The following is a 24,174-nucleotide window of genomic DNA, read 5'->3' on the forward strand; positions in this document are numbered from 1 at the left end:
GATAACTGACTCAACTCATCCAGTAGCTGAAGAAAAGCCTGAACTAGCATGCCATATCGGTGTGGCTTCTGCTGACACTAGTGTTACCCCCAATCCTTTTTTTGTTTTAAACAGGGATCCACGTAAGCTGGTATCTTGGGAGAGTCAGTTTTCCCAAAACTAAACGTGGCCCACAAATCCACTTAACCAGTACACGCAAAGGGCAATATTTCGCAAACCAAAGAGTGATTGCCCCAGTGTCCACTCTTCTTCCTTGCACTCCATGCCTCCCTCCTCCTACCCACTCCTCCCAGGCCCATTTCCTTTTTTTTTTTTTTTTTTTTTTAACATTTATTTACTATTGAAAGACAGAGTCAGAGCGTGAGCAGGGGAGGGGCAGAGGAAGAGGGAGACACAGAATCTGAAACAGGCTCCAGGCTCCGAGCTGTCAGCACAGACCCCGACGTGGGGCTCGAACTCACGGACCATGAGATCATGACCTGAGCCCAAGCCGGATGCTCAACCGACTGAGCCCCCCAGGCGCCCCCTCCCAGGCCCATTTCTAACCAGGGCACCTGAAATAGGATTGGGTGTGCCAGTGCCAACCTATATGTGATCATCAATGAAGCTGACTTCACGGCACTTTTTTTTTTAAACTTAAGAAAAAGCACATTTTCTTCTGGCATCCTAACGTATCATCGTCTAGTGCTCCCCTGGGGTACGTATGATCCACCACCCTCCCGGCCCGGTTTCAAAGACCCCCGATCTCATCTGTATTACAGAGCTTAGATGTTGTTTTGGCAACAGGTGACTAAGTCAAAGCAGAGAGATAAATCCTGATCATTTACAAGCATTTGGAGTTCTACCCCGGACATAGTTGTCGGTCAAGTGGAAGTGATGGATGCCAGATCTGGCCCTTTGAGGTAATCCCCGTTATTCTCTCCCACTTATATGTGAGGCGAAGTAAGGGGACCTAGGCCCAATGCTTCTAACTCTTGGGCCCCTTCCTTTGTCCCTGTCTGGTCTGCTTCATCCTCAGAGCCCCGCAGCCTAAAAAGCTCAACTTGGGAGCTCCACAGGGATCTGGTACACACCTAATTTATTTCCCCAGGACTCCTATTCCACACCTACCAATGAAATATTTTGAGAACAGGAATGCCTTCAACCCAACTAAAGAATGAGGGAGAAGGGCACAAGAACTCTAGTCAAAAATAGGGAATACCCCCTGGGCTTGGAGGATGCAACAAAAAAATACATAGAAATTGTACCTCTGTTCAGCAGATACCGAGTAGGTGGAAGTCATTACACTAAAACCAGACGTTCAACACTGGTTAGAAAGAAGAATTCTTAACAGGCTTCCAAGGGCAGCCAGTCACATCCCCCAAAACCTGTCCGGCCTCACAAATCACTCCATGATCTAGGTCAACCAAAAGTCCCGATGTGGGGGCGCCTGGCTGGCTCAGTTGGTGGAGCGCCCGACTTTGGCTCAGGTCACGATCTCACACTGCGTGACTTGAAGCCCGCATCAGGCTCTCTACTGTCAGTGTGGAGCCTGCTTTGGATCCTCTGCCCCCCTCCCTTTCTGCACCTTCCTCCCCTCTCAAAAAAGAAGTAAACATTTAAAAAAAAATTCCCAGTTTGTACTTAGAGCCTCATAGTGCCGGGTAGAGTCAAAGCCCATCTCTCGGGTCCCAGAGTACACTTGGCATAAAAGGAAAATACAGGCTCACTTCTGAGTTACCATCACATAATAGGCTTGGTTTAAGATCGTGGATGCCTTGGAACCCGAAGATCATCGGCCAACAAGTAAGCTCCTGGCATAGACATCTGGGTGTCCTCACAGGCTAGTTGGCTCCCCCACGGTTCTAGTCCCCCTCTCTGCACCAGCTCTCCCCTCTCCTCTCTACCACCAAGCTGTTCTCCTCAGTTTCGATTCCCTCCTAAAGACACCTTGCATGCAGCCCATCCACAGACAGACAGAGGTACCTATGTGGTAGATAGCCACTGCCTCATCAGCGTGACCTTTTAAACACAAGTTCTAGCCGGTAACTGGAAAATGATCTAAAGTTGGTCCAATCATTCAAACATTTACAGAGTACCTGTGAAAAGCATTGTCTTTGACATGACCAGTTTTTTTTAAAAAGTCAGATTTTGGGGCGCCTGGGTGGCTCAGTCGGTTCAGCGGCCGACTTCGGCCCAGGTCACGATCTCGCGATCCGTGAGTTCGAGCCCCGCGTCGGGCTCTGCGCTGACAGCTCAGAGCCTGGAGCCTGTTTCGGATTCTGTGTCTCCCTCTCTCTGACCCTCCCCCGTTCATGCTCTGTCTCTCTCTGTCTCAAAAATAAATAAACGTTAAAAAAAAAAATTAAAAAAAAAATCAGATTTTTAGCTCTATGAACCTTATATTTTCACACTTTAAGGGACTCGAGCGAGCCAGACCCAATAGAAAGTGTTTCACAAAAATGAAAAAGCAAAAAATCCAATTTTCTCAACAGGCAAAGGACTGACTAGACATTTCTCCAAAGACGATCTACAAATGGCCACGAAGCCCACGACCAGACGTTCGACATCACTAACCATTTAGGGAAATCAAACCGAAATCACAGTGGGATACCACTTCGTGCCCGCCAAGATGGCTACTACAAAAAAAAAAAAAAAAAAACCCCACAAAATGACACGTGTTGGTGAGGACGTGGAGACACTGGAACCCTCGTTCACCACTGGTGGGGATGTGCAACGGAGCACCTGCCATAGAAACGGCGAGCCAGTCCCTTAAAAAGTCAACACAAGGCTACCGTATGATCCAGCAACTCCGCCTCTGAGCCGATGCTCCAAATAACTGAAGGGTCTTTAAGAGAGAGTTGAACGCTCACGTTCGTAGAAGCAGCACTCTCAACAGCCCAGAGGCAGAAACCACCCAAGTTGCCATTGACAAACAAACGGATAAGCCATACATGAGCTACACATGTAACAGGATATCATCCAGTCATACGGGATGGACCATCTGACACAGGCTATGAAATAGATGAGTTGAGGACATTATGCTAAGTGAAATAAGCCAGTCGCAAAAAGACAAATATGGTATGATTCCACTTAGCGGACATACCAGGGTAGTCAAATTCAGAGACAGAGAGCAGAATGGTGGTTGAGCCAGGGGCTCACTGGGGAGGAAGTGAGGAGCTGCTGTTTTAGGGGGACCGAGCTCTAATTTTGTGAGACGAAGAGAGTTCTGGAGACAGATGGTGATGACACAACAACATATTGAATGCCACTGAACTGTGTACTTAATGCCTAAGATCGCGAATTCTACATGTGTTTCGTCACAGTTGATATACTTTTATTATATTTATTAATAATAATATATATTATTTCTAGTGATCAGAAGTTCTTTAGACAAGAATAAAGGCAAGTGGGATGGGGGTGCTTGGGAGAAGCCAACACTGGGTAGAAGGGAGGTTCTTCACTACCCCCGGGGCTGGAGAATTAGGGTCCAGGAGGGGAGGGATGACCCGGTAGGTTTGGGCTTCTGGCAGGCAGTGACACAAACAAGGGTAAGAGGCACCCTGAGATCGATCCTGAAGCTCCCAAGCCATCGAACAGCATCGCGGGCACATGGACGCGCCACCTGAAGAGGCGCTCTGTGTGTTGGCATTCACGGTAGGATTCACGGCCTCCCCGGTCTCCGACTATAAACATCTCTGTACTATATCTCATCCTTTTCACTAACCCTGTCATCTGCTCCTAAAAGAGGCTTTAAATACACTGCCTGAAGGGTGGCCCTGGGTTCCAGGCAATAACAAGCCCTTGTTACGAGTCCTGACAAATGGGATTTCGTTGTTCAGCTGATGTCTTCATATCAAACTACTTCCCAGGTCACTGTTTAGCCCCAGATCGGTTCCCGTGGTCTCATCAGAAGCTTTAGGCCACGCCCAGGTGGGTACAGGTCTATGACATGCTCAGAGAACCATGCTGTTCAATTCTGCATGAGCTAGTGGCACTGGAATGTTGGGGGAATGCAGCCTATTCCTATATAAATTCAAACAACTCTGGACACTTGAATATTATCTCTATGTTAAAGTTTGTGCTAGAAAGAAAATCCTGCAAGTCTCCTTGGTAACTCTGGAGTCGACCGTCCCCACTTAACGTAAATCGTAACAGGTCCTGTCAACATCGTAAATGCACAATTCTAGATGCACAAAGGAGAAGTACCTTTAAGCAGTGCTCCAAATTTACTATTCTGGTGTTTAAAGATAAGAGATTACGACATCTGTTCATAAATAACAATATACAGAGTAGTTTTATAATTTTTAGTAAAAAAAAAAAAACAAAAAAAAAAAACACCCTCATCAGTTATAGTAGTGATAAATACATGAAGAGTTTAATACGGTACAAGACACATACAACGTTTGAAAAACGACTTACATCCAGGGAATCCTCCTTCAATAGGATAAGGGCCATATTCTGTGACACCAACCGGCAGGAATATCCTAGAATAAGAGGAAGAAGCAACATTAGGGAGTTTATCATTCCTTCCACGAACTCATCACTTTCCAATAGCTGTGTAAACTCATCCTCCCTTCTTGGGTCTTCCTTATCACCATTTTAAGCCTGTCGAGGAACACAGAAGAATTGCACAAGCGTGAGGAGCAGGAAAAGAGAGTTCTTTGAGCAGATTTTGATTCTTGCAGACCACTGAGATAGAACTGGTTGGGAAGGTTTCCGTGACCAAAGGCTAAAATACACATTTGTCAATTTTCCGTGGAGTTTTCCTCATCTTTGGAGGACGGCAGGATAAGCCTTGGATTATCCGTAAAAAACAGCACCGTTAGGGAGACACATGGACGTTAACGGTGCTTGCAAATCGGCATAAAGGAGCCTACCGTACTATCAAGAGCCCTCGTGTGTTTGTTTAACAAAGCAGGTAATTCTCACATCAGGTTTCAAAGGACTACGATCACACAACCGGGGAATCTCTCTTCCTCCCCCAAGTTCAAAGCAAGGTGCATTTCAAGAATCAAATGCAGTTTAAAAAAGAAAATTCCCCTGAAACAAAAAAGTATGTATTCCCACACTGATCCCTATCGATCGTTTCCATCCTATTTTTAAAGAGTTCTCTCTATATAGGTTAAGCAAGTGGCTCTTCGACTTCTCCTCCCAGGAGGTGAACAGGTTTTCTCTGAACCACTTCCCTACTCAGGCTTTGCAGTCTACTGCCAAACATCTGGAGATGCTCGGTGACCCCACAGACCAGGAGGAGAGCCCGGCCCCCTGAAATCCAGGCACTGTGGGAAGGAGGCACCTCCAGCAGGTCCTAGGACCCAGACGTCTGTCAGGAGTCTACTCTCTTCAGGCTATACCGTCCCCCCTCTTCAGTGCCCCTTGAGAGAACTGGCGCTTTTCACCAACCTTCGTCGCAATCTAGCTCATTGAGAAAAGGCAAGGAAAGAATCCTCCCACCTAGAAAATTGGCCCTCACAGCAAGTTTTTCCCCCCACCCTCAGCACCTAAAGATAAAGGATTGATGATTACGGAGACAGGAAACCAATCATCGGCAAGGAGAATTAAAATCTTCGAGCCAGTGCCTGGGTGACAATCTCAAGGAAGGGGCTTAACCAGAGCTATTCCTGAAGCGAGGAGGAGCCTGGATCGTTCTCCACAGAACAGCTAAAATATCCGTTCCTACAGATGCTATATTTAACTGGAAAAGGAGACAAGCATTTAACTAATGGGACAGTCCCAGAACTACTGCATTTATGTGACAATTCTACTCAGCGGGGCTTTTTTTTGATGTGGAGGAAACCCTATTAAAAGGCACCAAACAGACTTTAAGACACCCAGAAAAATTAAGACCAGGAAAAGCCTTTTGGTTTTTATTTTTTTCTTTTTAGGAAAGAGACAATAAATATGTTTATTTTGGAATGTACAAAGTATATCCTTCACTAACGTTTGTCATTTCAGAAGAATATTTGATATTTCAGAAGAATATTTTTTAAAAGCAATACCATAAAGATATAGTCCAGACCGTTAACAATGGTTACCTCAAGGGAACGAGATTATTTCACTTGTTAAAACCACTTCTCATCATTTTAAAAACTAAAACAAACTGAAGAATCTAAAATCGTAAGACCACATGGGCAAGTACCTGTTTAACCTAGAAGACAAAAAAAAAGGGGGGGGGGAGGGCAGGCGGAAACATTTAACAATTTTCTACACATTTTCAAACTTCTTCAAGTCTGTATTTTAACAGCAGTGATGAGTAAAAATCAGACTTTCCCAGAATGCCTTTCAAAGTCCTGCCTCATAGGATTGACATAAGTGAAGTCTTTGTTGACCGTTAAAATTTTACAAACGTATTCTTCTTTCCTCGAAGTTCTTAGATTAGGCTCAGAAGGGAGGTCTACACTTTATTTTCATTTACAAAAGGCGATGTTGCAACTTTAATTATTTCCCACTATGGTAGGCTCACTCCTTCTGTATACCCCAGAGACTTCCAGTAAGGTCACGCAACATAGACTGTTACAAATTTAGTATAACTAACGCAAAAGGATTTGCTGGTGGATTTTGATTTGAACAACAGCTGTAGAAGCGAGCTATAATTTTTAAGCCCTAACTTGCTGATTTATTTTATATTTTTCAGTCGACGCAAAATGCCGCTTGACAACTGAAGCTGCACAAAGATATTATGGAAAAACTCTTAAATGTTTTTCTAGCCGTTTCAGGGAACAGGGCAATAAATAAAGCCACCGACACTTCTGCGAATTTAAATATACAGAACTCAAGGTTTCTGGAAACGCGTTTTTTTTCAATTTAGAAAATGAAGTGAGATTCTGCGTAGAGAATTATCACACAAAACACCTGCACTAGACAGAACACGGAAGTCTAACACAGTTAATTGTGACTTAGCTAATGTGGCAAATTAAATTATGTCAACCCCAGTTTGGCGTGCTTGATTTCTAATGTTTGTGGATAAAATGAGATCAACTCCTGGAGAAGGGCCAGGTATGAAATGTCAATCCGCACTTGTAAATTGAGGTCTAGCTCTTTAATCTTGCAATCTAACAAAACGGCCATAAAATCACTAGGAAGAGAACCTCTGGGATTTTACTTTTTACTACAGCTGAAATTAACAGCACGCTACGAAAGTGTTTAGTCTTTCTGCTACCTGAGTATAATCAACATCCAAAGAAATCAAAATATTTCAGATTCTATGGTACTTAGAGCAGGACTGCATTTTAAGAAAATAATCATCCACGCTAGGAAGTATCACCAAACCAAATCTCTCAGATTCTGAAATCGGTCCCTTTTTCTTTTTTTTTTTTTTTTTTTTTTTTTTTTTTGAGATAAACTCACATCGTCAAAGACACCTAAATCCAGATTTCTCTGGAGACATTTCTGGGAGGGTTAGGTACACTTTATCCTTACTAACCATGGATCTTAGGCTCAGATTCATCAACCTACCCATCCCTGAAATTCAGGCTGGTTCCAAACCCTTAGTAAGTGTGTTGTTGGTCCTAACTATTTTCAGAGAGAATCTGACCAATACTTGAGTATAAATGTATGAAACGCACTGCCAGACATCAGGAATGGATGATGAAAGAGGATATTCCTAATCTATTCCAGAGGGGGCCAACGAAGCTCAGAGTCCTTCATCATCCAGAGAACCAGGGCTCATCCCCAAAACCACACACCTGGGCACCTTTCCCTCCAGATCCTTCTCAGGAAAAGGCTACTCCACGTAAGAGCACAGGACCTCAGCCTCGCCTCACAGACTGGGCCATCCTGACCCATTCTATGCTCAGACTTTTTTTTTTTTTTTTTTAACCCTTGAAGGCTCAAGTTGGAAACCTCGAAGCCTTCCTTTCTCTTTTTTGGCTCAGGTATTTTTCCTTCTGGGAAGTAAATATCAAGTATCACAGGTCCATGCTCAGATTTTCAGCATCTTCCCACCTCTGTGATGTAGGCTAATAAGTTGCTTGGTATTTCTGTGCCTCAGTTCTATCTTTAAAAGGGGGAAATGATGGCTGTCTCAGGGGAATCAAATATAAAACAGACACAAATGACTCAGCACAGTATTTGGCGCAGTATAGCCAACGTTCACTCGGTAACTATTAGTAACACCAGTCATGCTTAATGTCTGTGCTGTGCAGTTAGTACTTTATCATCTATTTCACTCTGTTTTGGCTCAGGATGAACTCGCGCCCCAATTAGGGAATGCGGGTCCCCCAAGTCTGTACTAGAATGTCTGGCAACAACACCAGCTGCAGGTGATCAAGATATAACGTATCTGACTTTTTTGTGGGAAAAAAAAAAACACACTCAGCCTGAGATCACCGCCAAACAACATCCCAGCTTCACTGAAAACAGACACCTGTCTTCCTTGCAACGGGCAATAATAGGATAAGCAGGCACCATAATTTACTTTCTAAAAATTAAACTTCTAAGATTGTAAGACATGGCTCAGAAGCATTAAATGATGAGTAAAAAATGAGGGGTGGGGGAGTAGGGTGCGGAATTACAACTTAGGAATAGTTTACAATGAAAGCTCTTTCCCGCCTAATGGCTTTAAAATGGAATCACACTAGGATTTTTTTTCTCACTCATCCTATATCCATTAGAAAAAAAAAAAAAAATCACAGATTCTGAGGACTTCACATCTATTGAATAGATGTTATATCCAGTGGTAATAAGGAAATGACACAATTCACAAAGGCTACATCTGAAATTTCACTTTAGACTAACGGATGCCAAGTTCTTAAGCTAAAAAAGAAAATTGCCAACTCCTTGAAACATAGCTAGTTAGCACAAATTCAAGCCTGGTGCAGCAGGATTCTGGCACCGTGCCAGTTCCAAACTACCTAAAACCCACAGGCAAGATGACTGTCTGTATAGTACTCACTGGCTCCTCAGAGACATAAATACCCTGGAATTTAATTTGACTAAATATTTCCAAGGTATGAACTAAAAGTTACATTTTAGAAATATGTATTAAAGTATGACAGATAAATACTGAAGAAAACGAACAACCCCAAACACCTAGCGTCATCTCCAAAGGTGAACGCTTACTCTACGTACCACTAAGAAAATGTTACTAAACCGTAAGAGTCAACGATCATAAGACATCCCAATTTCAGGACACTGCCATATAATAACAACGAGCCGCCTGGAACAGATGATATATTGTACCATTCTCCCCCAGTCTTCAAATTTCAGAGGAAGCTATGTGAATCCGTGTAAAATGAGCCCTGCACCAGAACTGAGGGGCCCTGAGACCTCATACTAGCTTGGTCATTAAATACAACGTAACTTTCATAAACACTGAACTTCCCCTTTGAGCCAGAAGACCGTTGAGATGTAAAGACTGAAGACCGTGTTCAGAAGGCACTCCTAGCAGAGTGCTGGCACTGGGCAGATATTCCATTAATTTGCTCTCTTGTCCTATACTACAAAGCTGTGATCATCAAGACAGTGTGGTACTGGCACAAGAACAGACACTCAGATCAATGAAAATAGAGAACCCAGAAATGGACCCACAAACGTATGGCCAACTAATCTTTGACAAAGCAGGAAAGAATAGCCAATGGAATAAAGACAGTCTCTTCAGCAAGTGGTGCTGGGAAAACTGGACAGCGACATGCAGAAGAATGAACCTGGACCACTTTCTTACACCATACCCAAAAATAAACTCAAAATGGATGAAAGACCTCAATGTAAGACAGGAAGCCATCAACATCCTCGAGGAGAAAGCAGGCAAAAACCTCTTTGATCTTGGCCGCAACAACTTCTTACTCGACACGTCTCCAGAGGCAAGGGCAACAAAAGGAAAAATGAACTACTGGGACCTCATCAAAATAAAAAGCTTCTGCACAGCAAAGGAAACACTCAGCAAAACTAAAAGGCAACCAACAGAATGGGAGAAGATATTTGCAAATGACTATCAGATAAAGGGTTAGTATCTAAAATCTATAAAGAACTTATCAAACTCAACGCCCAAAAAACAATCCAGTGAAGAAATGGGCAAAAGACACGAATAGACACTTCTCCAAGGAAGACATCCAGGTGGCCAACCGACACATGAAAAAATGCTCCACATCACTCATCATCAGGGAAATACAAATCAAAACCACAATGAGATACCACCTGACACCTGTCAGAATGGCCGACATTAACAACTCAGGCAACGACAGATGTTGGCGAGGATGCGGAGAAAGAGGATCTCTTTTGCAATGTTGGTGGCAATGCGAGCTGGTGCAGCCACTCTGGAAAACAGTATGGAGGTTCCTCAAAAAACTAAAAATAGAACTACCCTAGGACCCAGCAATGGCACTACTAGGCATTTATCCAAGGGATACAGGTGTGCCGTTTCGAAGGGACACGTGCACCCCCATGTTTATAGCAGCACTATCAACAACAGCCAAAGTATGGAAAGAGCCCGAATGTCCATCGATGGATGAATGAATAAAGAAGATGTGGTATATATATACAATGGAGTGTTACTCGGCAATCAAAAAGAATGACATCTTGCCATTTGCAACTATGTGGATGGAACCGGAGGGTATTATGCTAAATGAAGTTAGAGAAAGACAAAAATCGTATGACTTCACTCATATGAGGACTTTAAGAGACAAAACAGATGAACATAAGGGAAGGGAAACAAAAATAATATAAAAACAGAGAGGGGGACAAAATAGAAGAGACTCAAATATGGAGAACAAACTGAGGGTTATGGGAGGGGTTGTGGGAGGGGGGAATGGGCTAAATGGGTAAAGTGCACTAAGGAATCTATTCCTGAAATCATTGTTGCACTATATGCTAACTAATTTGGATGTAAATTTTAAAAAATTAAAAATAAAATTAAAAAAATAGAAAAAAAAATTGCTCTCTTCTCCTTCCTTCACAAAGAAGTATAACTCTAGACACTGGATCTTCTTCCCAAATATCCCCTGAATCCCTGAAAATGCAGACCAAATGCACTAAAATGTAAAGGACATCAAGTATTATGGATCAGTAACAGCTCATATTTTGGGGGCCACGAGGAACATGCGATGAGTACAGAGGCATACAATCTACACTGTATTTGGAGCACGACCTCATGCTGCTTGTAGCTGTCACCTGTGGCCTGGCGTGGACACGTCTAATACAACGTCTGGATGTCTACACTTTGTTGAGCCTTCTGCATCATTTGCGGGCTCAACCAAAATCCTAAGTCAGAAAGCGACATTTACTCCCTCAACACCACCCAACACCACCCAGGATTCCCAGTGAGTTCTGAATGCAAAGTGAAAAAGTAACTCAGACAGAGTTCTTTCAAAGAACATCAGTTCCATGGCGGTTGGATGCATACTTAGTAACACCAAAGATCTGCTTGAATTCTGACACACTAGAAAAATATGTGAGTAGAAAAAAACTCCAGAATACAAGACTTTGGTAAAGCCATCAGCTTATCTATGAACAGGATGCATCATCTCCATGTGGTCCTGTAGAGGATTTGCTAAGAAAAGATCAATTTTAAAATATCTAATGGCTGTGAATACTCCTGGTCCCCAAGCTACAAATGTTGCTACGCTCTCTTTGATAAAAAAGCACAAAATACTATCACCATGATTTTTACAAACTCTTCAGATAGGTTTTCAATTATCTCATAAGCCTCAGACAAGCCTCACAGCCTTCAAGTCAAACTTTCCTTTAGGAATTACAATCCATTTTTTTTCTGGGTTGACTTTTAAGCCTTTGCTTTCATTTGCGTGTAGTCTAAACTCCTCCAGACCCTGATATGCTCAGGTATGACAAAAGGGACAAGCAGGAGAAAGGACGTGGGTGCTGCCTAAGGACAGGGTGATTTTGCAGAGAGGCCGTGAGAGGGACAGTGGCCTTTTTCCGGCCAGCACACTCACACTCTCTTCTTACAGCAAACACAAGAAAGCACTTAAGGAAGTCGTCTGGGGCTAGGGGCATAAAAAGGTCATTAGTCCAGCAGGAACACTCAACCTCTGTTTTCCAGATCTTATCACCGTAGTACAATTTTACCTACCTTTTGATATTGCTCTAAGAGAGCAGAGAGCACACCCCTAAATTTTCAGTATTTGGGGGCAGCGGTCAACTTTATGTGCCCTATATGAACAAAAGGAACCACATAGCAGCAGGTATTTTAACCCAAATTTTATGGGAAATCATACCTGAAGGGACAACACATACATATAGAGAGAGAGGGGCATTATCCCAAAAGCACATGTTTACCTTCTTTTTAAAAAATGTTGACATCACCAAAGGGCTACAAGCTACAGAATTTTATTTTCTAGTGATAGTGAGGGATCTGCACAGAAATATCATCCTACTTTTGTCCAGAAACACGCATTTGACGGACAACTAACACAAATCAATAGGTAATGTCTATACCTGAAGCTTCAGAGATGGTTATGAATCACCTGTCACTCGCCTGGGACTTTAATTTCGGTGGTGTGGGGGCCCAAATTGCATTTGATTAGTCACAACCTTGCTAAGAAATGATTAAATGACTCTTGCCTATAAAAAAAAAAAAAAATCACTTCAAAGGGTAAGTACTGACTACAACTGTGGTTATCTGGGAGAGTTGATTCAAAACAGAAGGTTTAAGGAAAGGGCCACCATGGGATTCAGTTGATAACATTCCAAGGCGACCGCTCCAAACAGGATAACAGTAACCTAAACCTGGATGCTCCAGTATGTTCCTTTCCGAAGTCAGCTGTAACCCAGAGTCTGTTTCCATAAAGACGTTATAAGTCACGTGGTCTCACATACTCATTTGATCACATGCGCACCTGGGCTGGTGCTACATAATGACACTCGAAGTGGCAGAGGACTTCAAGGGAACTTAAGCGATCGAAAGGAGACCTCCTAAAATGAGTCATTTCAACTCCTTCCAAACTCAAAATGCGCCTCTTTAACATAAATGAAGTTATGTGGACTTAAAATTCCCTTTCTTCAATTTTCCTTTCTGTGATGTTTAGCAAGCAAAGAGGTTACCCACCCAGGCAGGGAAGGGAAAGACGGACACAGCGCTCTTAGAAAATCCATCGGTTGGTAAAATCATCCCAGTGGTCATAATTATCCAAAATCATAATGCATATTAAACTCAGTGAGGGATTGGGTGGTCCCGTCGGTTGGGCATCCAACTTCGGCTCAGGTCATGATCCCATGGTTCGTGAGTTCGAGCCCCGCGTCGGGCTCTGTGCTGACAGCTCAGAGCCTGGAGCCTGCTTCCGATTCTGTGTCTCCCTCTCTCTCTGCCCCTCCCCCACTTTCACTCTGCCTCTCAAAAAATAATAATTAAATAAATAAACTCAGTGAAAACATCTTAGCCTCAGGCTAAAACTTTGTGAAGAAAGTGATGAGAAAAAAAAGTTTTCACAACTTGAATTCTATATTCTATAGAATTCTATGTTCTACATTTCAGGGAGAAGGAGTTTCAGTGTTTACTACAGGCAGATAATGCTCGCAAGAGCATCTTCATTTGATTTAGGTAGACTTTCCTTGGCCTTAAAACATCACCTGTCAATGCCTTTGAGGAAGCCCTAGGCACTTCTACAAGACACTTTAAAAACAATACAAAACCAGCATCAGGAAATTTTAAAATGCATTTACCTATATTAATTGCGGTTTCTTGTTTGTCTCCTGTCAACACCCATATTTTAATTTCTGCCTTCAATAGAGTCGCTATGGTTTCTGGAACACCTGCCTGAAGGCGATCTTCTATGGCCGTGGCTCCAAGTAACAGTAAATTCTGGATTGAAAAATAACGTCAGTTAAAGATCGGTACACGCTTAAGAGCAGCCTCAACCACAAGACTGACCCAGAAAGGCAGTCAGAATGTTGACGGCTCTCTTATTTCCTGTACATTAAGCCTTTGTCTGCAAATAATGAATGATGCTTCATGTGCTGAGTTTCAAAACTGTTTGCAGTGTTAGAACCACTCGAGACACAGAGGCAAGCCAGTATTCATCATTTATTTCCCGGCCCACGGGCATGTTAAAATAGAAATCACCCAGCGGTAAAGCATACAAGCAAGTTGTCCTGAGGATAGTCACAGTACGTGAGCCCTCCCCTCTCCACTGATGAGCCAAGGACATACCATACAATAGTTAACACGGAAGCAAAACTGATTCTAGACGATAACGCACATCTGGCAATACAAAGCTAAGAGGCCGTGGATGCTAACAACTTAAAAGCCAAAGAAAAAAATATCAAAGGATTTTAAGATTTTACGATTGTTAAACTTCTTCCAGGCCCACAAAGGGTTAGTTCACAGCGAGGATGGGTGTGAATGCACGGGGATGTGGAGACAGCAGCAGCCTGTACCTTGCCTGCTGGTCTGGCAGATTCCACAGCCCCTGCCCAGAGAGCCTGTTAACTGCTTACCTACCTCCCCTGAGTCTCTCCATGACAGAGTACCTTAGCTTGATTACCTGATTGTGGGAAAAGCATCCACTATGTGCTTGGTGCAAAGGGTGCCCCATGGGCACGTCACCTACTTAACCGTCTTCTTCCTTTTCTTTCTCTTTTTTTTTTTTTTTTTTTTAAGTAGGCTTCATGCCCAGAATGGAGCCCAATGCAGGGCCTGAACTCACAACTCTGAGATCAAAAACGGAACTAAGATCAAGAGTCAGATGCTTGGGATGCCTGGGTCGCTCAGTCGGTTGAGAATCCGACTTCGACTCAGGTCATTATCACGCGGTTTGCAGGTGGGTTCGAGCCCCGCGTCGGGCTCTGTGCTGACAGCTTGGAGCCTGGAGCCTGCTTTGGATTCTGTGTCTCCCTCTCTCTTTGCCCCTCCCCTGCTTGCGTTCTGTCTCTCAAAAATAAACATTAAAAAAAAAAGTCAGATGCTTAACTGACTGAGCCACCCAGGTGCCCCGACTTAATCATTTTCTGATTCTAAAGTAATTTTGGTTATTTCCAGTAAAGCAGAAACAATGTACACTTGAATTTGGTTCTACTCCTACCAAATTCCATTAAAGTGACACGTAAGTAAATATAAAACTCAACTAAAAACAGGGTATAAAAAAATTCAAGAGTCTTTTAAAAAAACACAAAGAATGATAAAAGCTAATGACTCCAGAGTTCTAGAAACTGGAAATTGGATGGGCCAATGGTTGCCGACATGAAACAGAAAAAGGTGAAATCCAGCTCCCAGATGGGAGGGAATCTAATACCTAGAAAGCTACCTGACGCCTTGGGTTAAACTGAAAAGAACAGAAACAACAACAAAAATCAAAGTAGGCAATACAAAGCAGCAATGGCAAAAGCAGCTGTTACTAGAATAAGTGTGAAAATTCTCAGAATGAACAATGTCCAACCAGCCTATGGAGTCTGATTCATGTAACTCATGTAAGTCAACAGGGTGCCTAATCTTAGGCAAACCCAGAAAGTCACTGACATTGTTTTTGACCTGATACTTCTTAAGATACCATTAACACTTAGCGGAAGCTGGTTCAACCTTTCAGGTAGCCCGTAAAAACTAAGTGTTTCTTGGGGCACCTGGGTGGCTCAGTCAATTGAGCATCTGACTTTGACTCAGGTCATGATCTTGTGCTTTGTGGGTTAGATCCCCAGATCAAGGTCCATGTTGACAGCACAGAGCCTGCTTGGGATTCTGTCTCCCCGTCTCTCTCTCTCTCTGCGCCCCTCCCCTGTTTGTGCGCGCTCTCTCTCTCTCTCTCAAAATAAATAAATAAACTTTAATAAAAGAAAAAGAAACCTAAGTGCTTCTTAAAGCAAAGAAAGACATCATTAAAAGCTAATGGTTAAGGGGCACCTGCATGGCTCAGTTGGTTAAGCATCTGACTCTTGATTTTGACTCAGGTCATGATGTCAGGGTCATGAGATCAAGCTCTGCGCCAGGCTCAGCGCTGGACAGACAGCACTGGGCATGAAGCCTGCTTAAGATTCGTTCATTATCTCTCTCTCTCTCTCTCTCTCTGTCCCTTCTTCTGCCCCTCCCCTATGCACACACGCTCTCCGCTCTACAGCAAAAGGATTCCTGTCCAAAGACTTTGTTCAATACACGGTGGAGCCCCCTCACTGGGCAGGTAACAAGTGTATCCCGTGCAATTACCTTCTCTATGATCTCATAGCACTCTTCCAACCGCTGAGCTCTGTCTTTCAAGATGGTGCTGGCTTCTTGATAGACTTTAAGCCACTCCTCATACTCTTGCTCAGAGAGGTCAGCATAAGCCACACAGAGAGTCCTCAAGCCTGCAAAACAGCCATGGTGTATCCAGCGATGGAAAGACGCAGGACGCCTTCCCTCCTAGGTGACATCACGTGGCTCCATTTTATACCCGCATACTCAAAAAAAATTCAAGAAACGATCTGCTTTTTAGGTCACTCTAATTCAACTTTCACTCATCGAAAAAGGGAAGGTAGAAACAAGTCTACTGCATTTTGCTATAAACCACCTCGAGGATACGTTTGAGAGTCCATGAGAAGCGAGAAGCCGTGAACGTGAACTCCCTACGGCAGAGACGTACAGGAGCTGGGCACGATCTATACGCACGTGTGCCGTGGGCAGGTATCAGAAGTAGAGGAGGCAGGATAGCAATAAAAGCCCGACAGGCTACCATGTGGAAGACCCAGGCTTCCAAGCAGTCACATGTGCACGTGCACACGCATGCAGGCACACACACGCTCATAGCCACAGGAGCACACGAAGCCAAGAAAGCAGCAGCCAGCACGTAGGCAAGGCTCCAACGTTCATCATGTTCCCTTGCTGGAATCTCTGCCATCCTTTCGGAGAACTCCTTTCCCAGTCTCTGTGGGCTCAGTGACTTACTGCTTCCTCAAGTCATGGATAAGCCAGAGTGACAAGGATCACGAGAGGGGGACGGGGAAGTGAGGACATGGGTTTTCTGAGAACGGGAATAATGACTACAGAATGATTCTACACACCGTGAGCTGGTCTGCCTGCTCCCTTCGTCCTTCAGGGGAAGAGCGAACAGAGTCGTGCAGGTAACTCTGCGTGGACTCTGGTGCACATCGCATCAGGGCCGTGGGCACAGAATGTGGAGGGTGGGGGCAGGGGTTGGCCCTAGGAAAGTATACTCCTAGGAAGCAAGCCAAGTACGGCACAAAACGGACACGTCCATTCAGACCATGACCGCTCACCCCCAAGCATCAGCCGCAAACACTCGAAAGTAGAACTTCAATGGTTAAAAATAACATTTCCAAATTTCACTGACCTTCCGTGGCAAAATATTCCAGATGGCACAGGGTTTCTTCCATGTATTTTGAGTCTTTTGAAAGCCTCTCAAAAATTACATTATCCTATAAAATAGAGAAACGTTGTGACTGGCCAACCTTTAAGTAAACCCTCCGGTCAGCATTCTAAACCTAGCTTTGTTTTAATGATGCTTATCCAATGTGAATACTTGAGAGTACTTGAACGGGCAGGTAGAAATACAGTTCTCAGACAGATTCACTCATGAGCTTTGGAAAACAAACTGGGTATGGATGTGTCCAGACAAAAACTCTGGGGAGAACCTACGTAAGCGTCAAGAGAACTGTCAGAGGTATAATGGTACCTACATTTACCCAAATTTGCAAAATATGTACCGATGTGTATAACATCTTTATGCAGAAGCGGAAAGGGTACCATGCACACCCTAAACTGCACAAATACACTCTTGCTTCCTGCCCCTGCAGGAGCTCCCAGCCATGGCGTGCACCAGCCACTAGGCCCTGAACCCACTTCAGCTAAGAAACACTGAGCAACACAGCCCAGAAAAGCTCTCTGTGATGAAAACACAGGACACAACAACTACGAATAGCTGTTTGAGAACGAACACACACACACACACACACACACACACACACACACACACACACACAAATACTTAAAAGATCATCACAGGTCGTTATGAACCATTCCATCTTCCTGAAGTCACAACATAATGCTGATAAAACGAGAATCACAAGTCACACCCTAAGGATCTCGCATCACACGGCAAAGTGCTATTTCTGAAACCACCTATTGGCTAAAAGGAAGCTTTTCAGGGGCCACGGTTGCCACGCTGGCCTGAACCGCCACTGTCTTCAGTAGGCCTTTACTACCAAGTCAATTTCATGGCCCATCTGAAAGAGCCTTTCAACCTTGGGCAAATTTCCAGGGCACGATGACGACAGCGGTCAGGAGAAGCAGGTTCACAAAGGGGCCACCAAGGGCACCTGCTACACGAGACGCTCGGCCAGTACTTACAGCCCCCTTACAGTAGAGTCGAAGTTGGCCTGAAGGAGTTCGAACAATCACAGACATTCTTTTTCTGTCGCTGTAAGGGTAGGAAAAAAAAAAAAGTTATCACTGGTCTGTAGTGTAGGACCCATGCCCTATGATTAAGCACCAAACACATCAAAAGATGGCCTGGTAGCCCTAAAAATGGAGAAACTCCGTTTTCCTTAACTTTTCCTTCAAAGGTGGGCTTTCATTGTATACCTCCCACTCTTTTTATTATACACGACGGATATAAACCTATTTTTTTCCCTGCCATGGAAACTCACAAATATAGTTATGTATAGCAGGAGAGCAGAAACAGAAAACTTGACCGTCCGCTACGCACATCTAATTTACTCCTGACGATATTCTGTAAAAGTGTTTTTGTTCTACGGCTCAAAATATGAGTAATCTGCCCAGTAAGCAACAGAGTGGAAGCTTCTGTAGACATCCGCTGAACTCAAAAGCCCCTTGTTGGGTCTTCTTTTAACTGGAGTAGAAAGCAATTACAAAGTCGTAGGACATGCCTCACGCAGCACTGAGGTGAGCCTCACTGCTGCCCTCCCCACTCCGACACGGACCCTCCTACATTGGTCTTTCATCATGACTCATGGTCACTCACGGAGCCTTCAGTGGCTCCCCACTGCCTACAGGTTCCAATTCTTGCTGACCTCCACTCACCTCTGCAGCCTGGTCTATCTCGCACGAACCCGCCCGTTCACCAGCAGGCCTCCAGCACACCGGAAGACACGGCACACACCCCCTCCACGGCTCCTGCCCCACGCCTCTCGCAGACAACATCCCATCCTCCTGAAACACGTCCTAACCACAGCGGGCCCCACACCACCCACCCCAGCAAGGGGATTTCCAATGGACTATGAGCTCCTGAGACTAAGGGACATTCTCTCTCCAGCTCTGTGTAAGTTCCCACCCCCTAACCCTAAGCACTCTGCCTGGCCTGGATTTGAATTCTCCCTCGGCCACCTAGTAGCCGGGTACTCGTGGCAAAGTTGTTTGCCCAGCACTTCGGTGTCTGAATGCGCAAAGCAGGACTGCCACCAGGTACCGCAAAGGAGTGTGGTCACGGTTAAGTGGCGCTGGGACAAAGAGGAGTCCACTAAAAAGAAACAGAACCACAGCTATAGGTGATCTTTTATTCCCGCAGGTTCTCCCATAAGTTTTTAAAACATTCTCACGTCCATATTCACCTGCTTTAATTTAATTCCCTTTCCTCCTCCTCGTCCCGCCAATAACTGCTGGTCCCAGTTAACACGGCCGCATAACAGCACAGTTTCCAGGACACCAGTAAGAGACGGGGCACAAAAAGTCCGGAGCAATGTTTAGTATGTTCCTCACCTCCACCCACGGGGACACTGTCTCCTACTCCCTCTATGAACCACTGCTGTTACCAACCATCGTTCTTCCCCTCTGAATACACAGCCACAAGGGCTCTTGACCCACCAAAGTTTTCAGTCCTAAAACTAAAGACTAGGGCTGGAAAGCATTTCCTACAAGAGGGTTACAAACTGATCTTTTTCAGGGGTGCCCGGGTGGCTCAGTCTGTTAAGCGTCCGACTTCGGCTCAGGGCACGATCTCATGGTCCGTGAGTTCGAGCCCTGTGTCAGGCTCTGGGCCGACAGCTCAGAGCCTGGAACCTGCTTCAGATCCTGTGTCTCCTCTCTCTACCCCTCCCCCATTCGCACTCTGTCTCTCTCTCTCTCTCTCTCTCTCTCTCTCTCAAAAATAAACATAAAAAAAATTTTTTTTAACTGATCTTTTTCAAACAGCTTATAAAGCAGACAGAATAAACAAGGTGTGAAATCATTTAACAATGGTTATTAAAAAAACCCAAAGTTTCATAATTGGAAAATAGGCTCTCGAGGTAGCAAAAGAACTTTGCTCTCGTACTGACAGTGTTGAGAAGGCAAGAAACAAAACATTAAGATTTTTCAAAAGGACAAACCAGGAATGATCTAGGGAAGCAAATAATCAACAAATATTCCTGGGTCTGAAAATCAGATAAACCACCCTGGGGAAGAACGAGCTGGCATATAGACAGAACAACTGCCCAACTCAGACAAAGCCTCCGACGGGGATGGACTGATCTTACCTGTCTTGGCTTGCCAGCGCCCCAGGTCTGGCATGAGAGTGCTTAAAGCACGAGGCACCACCTCACGGGACTTGGGAAAAACCAACAGAAATAAGGCCCTCCCCACCACACACTCCAAACTGTGCAGACGTGTCCGCGGCTGATGCCGGAACAGCGGGTCTGGAAATGTACAGAAACAGGAGGCTATGGGAGCCCAGTGCTTCACTCGGGGAAAACACACACGCACACGCACAGGAAAATGACCTGCGTCACTCTCTTTACAGAAAGTCCCAAATTCCAGACAGGAGAGGGACTGTGGAGATCTACTCACTAACTTTAATACCTAAGTGCTGTATTTAATCGGATCATACAATCTTGCAAACACTCTGATGAAGCTGTTAAATATATATGGAAGTATTTTATTCCGACGCATGAAGGAGAAGCATACCTAGAAAATTCCAGGACGTTAAGGATTCCAAATGTCTGTTCCTGTCCCATCTAAAGGAAGAAAAACAGGCTCTTACCTGAGGTGCCAAGTATTAAAATCTCAAAACAACAGTCTCCCCAATCGTAAACCTCTCTATACACACATCTCCCCGTCCCTCCTCCTCCTCCCAGCGCTCTCTCTCTCTCTGTATATAATCCACACACACATATCCCTCTCACCCTCCCTCTATGTAATACATACACATCGATTACCTCTCCCGCTCTCCCTCCTCCCCACCTCATTCTCTCTCCATCTCTATCCCCCTGCCAAGGCCTTTTCAACAGGTACAGGGTTTCCACAAGCCAGTCAGGTGGGGTCATAGCTCCCCCTTCTGGTAGAAGCTTCTCATTCTTCTCTAGGACATCACAACAGCTGGCTGACACTCCCTTCCAAGAACACCTGAAACCTTGGGGCCAGTCATGCTTCTGAATTCAGAATTTTATACATTTTATTAAAAATGTACACATACACCATGTGGCATGATTTCCCCAGAGGCTTATGTGGCCACAACGCCCTAAAATCCAACACATCAATTTTCCACAGCAAAACGTAGGACACGGAGATTCCTAAGACCATAAACGGCCTCATGTCAGTTCTGGCTAAGTTTTGCTGCCGGATGCCTATTCCCCAAATACAGGAGAAAACTTTTTTGGAATCCAAAGCTTCCTGGATTCGCGATTTAGAAATAAGGATTATGGATCTGCATAAGATTTTAGAGCAATTCATCAAATGTTATTTTTCTTCAAGTTCTTCAAAGCTGGAACCTCAATGTTCTCGATTTTTCCCGGAAGGTTCCAGGCTGTGTGGACCGTTGCCAAACTCCTTAATCAAACCTGCTCTCTATTTCCCCAATACATCACGGTGAAAAGCACGTGGGCCTTGAAGTTCCATAGGTAGGAGTCAGAATCTTATTTCTGCCACTGAGCGTGTGGCCTCCTCACGAACGTGTCCCTCAGGCTTGAGAATGAATGAAGCCAATTATCCAGGGAAGCCTGAGGCATCATTACTCTCCTCTGCACAACTCCCCTCACACCCAGAGATACAACCAGTGACCCTCCTCATCCGGTTCTTTCTCCTCGGGCTGTCCCAACTTCCTCCGAGGCCCACTCAGAAGCGTGCCCACCAGTACCCCGCAAATCGGCCCAAGCGCTGTGACTGCCAGGTGCTAACCCCTCTCTGCTCTCAGATCAACCACTGGGCAACCAAGTGCATCCCACGGACTCGACCATTAAGATGATCGGTAGCGGCCACCTCATGGCAACAGCTGGTAACCCACTTGAGAAGGTGAGGTTTGAGGACACTCTGGCTGAACGGGATCGCGAAGGTATTATTTATGGCCCTGAACTAGTCAGAGAGTCTCATGCACTCCCAGACACGTGGCCTTAATGGGCTAATAAAACGACAGAGGGGTGCCCATCCACTCTTCACCGACATCTACCACCGTGATGACAAGGTCAGTGGGCTCCCTGGCTTCCCTGTATTTAGCCGCTCTTGTGAGCAAAGCAGAAGCAGCCTTGTCTCCTTGTCTCTCCCACTCGTGCCCTGTCAGTCCGTCCCGCCTCCAGTCCCCATCGCCGTAATGCACAGAAACCAGCAGCACCCGTGCGACAGCAGATCGTACAGTGAAGGTTCTGAGTCTCCCCAGACTGAGGGGGGCGAAGGCTTGAAAACCTTCCACAAAGGAAATTCTGTATTCAGTCCGTTGCTTTGCTCCACCTCTAATGACTGTACCTTTCCCTAAGCGAGACTTGCTGGTGATTAAAGTGAAGTAAAAATGATTATGATTTCATCTCTGTCCTCCAGAAGACAGGAACCCGAAAACGCCAAGAAATGGGCACTCTGTCGAGGTCTGGTATTTTCTAGGTTTCGCATTTCTAAGTACAAGAAAAAAAAATGGAGCACTGCCAAGTTAAGAACGATAACAGCTATGTAAGTTAGTAGTGAATTTCAAGTGCATCAGCAAGGTCCAGAGACACAAGATACATAAAGGCAAAAACCGTTATAATCCGTCAGTCCTCCCCAAATTGAGGGGTGCAGGAAGGCAGAGGAGAGAGAAGGCAGTGACTGCTTCCAGGCCCCTCATCAACACAGACTGTAGCGAAATGCAGCCCTTCTAACGGTCAGCATCAAAAATGCCAGGGCATTGCCAGTCCCAACCATCGATCTCCCCCGTTACCTGCCTCAAGGGTCCCTACTGGATGTTACACTTGATTTCCATTTTTTCCTGTCACCAAATTTCTCCCTCAGGCTTCCTGAGCAGCCAAACTCAAAAAAACCCAAACAAACAGAAAACAAAACAATCATAAAATAAACAAATCCCTTGACTGTAGGGAAAAGAAAAACTCGTGTAAATAACAAAGATCTTAAGCACCAACTCGCCTCTCCCCCGGCCAGGGAGACCGAAGCTAATGCACCAAGGGCTGTGTTGGGCAAGAACTCTACGTGCCAAGGTTACAGGGACAGAGTCACAGATCCTGTCCTCAGGACAAGTGGGCCACGCACTTATTTCCCTATGACAAAACCAAGAGCAGGCTTGCTAGGTTCTTTACTACAAATCACACCAGCACATGCAAGACTTATGGACAAGCGTCTCTGAGAGAAAAATGCCCGCAACACACCATGAATAAGCTGACAGAATCCCGTCATGCCTGCAGTTTCGCAACGGGGCCTAATCCTCACGGGAGGGGGGAAAAAAAAAAAAAGAAGAAATGTAGCTATCATGTTTACATCAGACACGCTATTTCAAACACAGTCTTCAAAAAAGGAGGCGACATACAATGTCAAGAGGTACCCGGGCTCGTCACTTACGGCTTCTATGATGACCGAGTAGGGCGTTCTGGCGGTGAAGACAAAACCCAGCTTCCTAGCTCCCTTCACCAAAGCGGCTTCATCTGTCAATAGAGTTGACGAGGCATTGACTAATCGCAGGTAATGGCAGAATTCTGTGGAGCGCGTATTATTTTACACATTAAGCAGATGGGCAGCAGCTAGAGAGGCCCGGCCTAAGCACACAAGGGTAAGGACTCAGGATTTAGGAGGCGCTCGCTCAGTCCGCCACCAGGATCCTGAAGGCAGCACTTTCGTCAGGCGGGAAAGACAGGACCTAAAGCTGATCGTCGGGACAAGAGTGCTGGTGTACCTACTATCCTCCATTGGGGTCAAGTTCTCCTTAAGGAACTTAAGCTACATTCCCATGGCTTCCTGACTAACCCATCTCGTCCGAGCAAGCGAGGCAGCGTTTCACTTCTAGTATGGTAGGATTCAGAGCTCCAGGAAGCGGGTCGAGAGTCAGCACCCAGCTTCATCAGCAGCTGGAGAATCTACGACGGGCAGAGGGTGAACAGGGAAGCCAGGCCACCCTCCCCTGAGAGTTTTGTCCA

At 45.0% G+C, this 24,174-nt stretch overlaps 1 protein-coding gene across 12 annotated transcripts in view; it reads right to left on the reverse strand.

The window, feature by feature from the left end:
* Positions 1–24,174, reverse strand: part of LOC109266145 (phospholipid-transporting ATPase IB) — a 635,626-nt gene that overhangs the window by 418,948 nt on the left and 192,504 nt on the right. For all 12 annotated transcript variants that reach the window (XM_053900789.1, XM_053900782.1, XM_053900822.1 and 9 more), the window contains 7 exons: positions 23,603–23,685; positions 20,756–20,805; positions 18,206–18,275; positions 17,190–17,274; positions 16,067–16,206; positions 13,597–13,735; positions 4,402–4,466 (listed from right to left, as the gene is read on the reverse strand). In XM_053900789.1, coding sequence (XP_053756764.1) covers positions 4,402–4,466; positions 13,597–13,735; positions 16,067–16,206; positions 17,190–17,274; positions 18,206–18,275; positions 20,756–20,805; positions 23,603–23,685 — 632 coding nt within the window. The remainder of the gene's footprint in view (positions 1–4,401; positions 4,467–13,596; positions 13,736–16,066; positions 16,207–17,189; positions 17,275–18,205; positions 18,276–20,755; positions 20,806–23,602; positions 23,686–24,174) is intronic.

This window comes from Panthera pardus, unplaced genomic scaffold (assembly GCF_024362965.1).
Source record: "Panthera pardus isolate Hobbes unplaced genomic scaffold, ASM2436296v1 HiC_scaffold_1, whole genome shotgun sequence".
Classification (NCBI taxonomy): domain Eukaryota; kingdom Metazoa; phylum Chordata; class Mammalia; order Carnivora; family Felidae; genus Panthera; species Panthera pardus.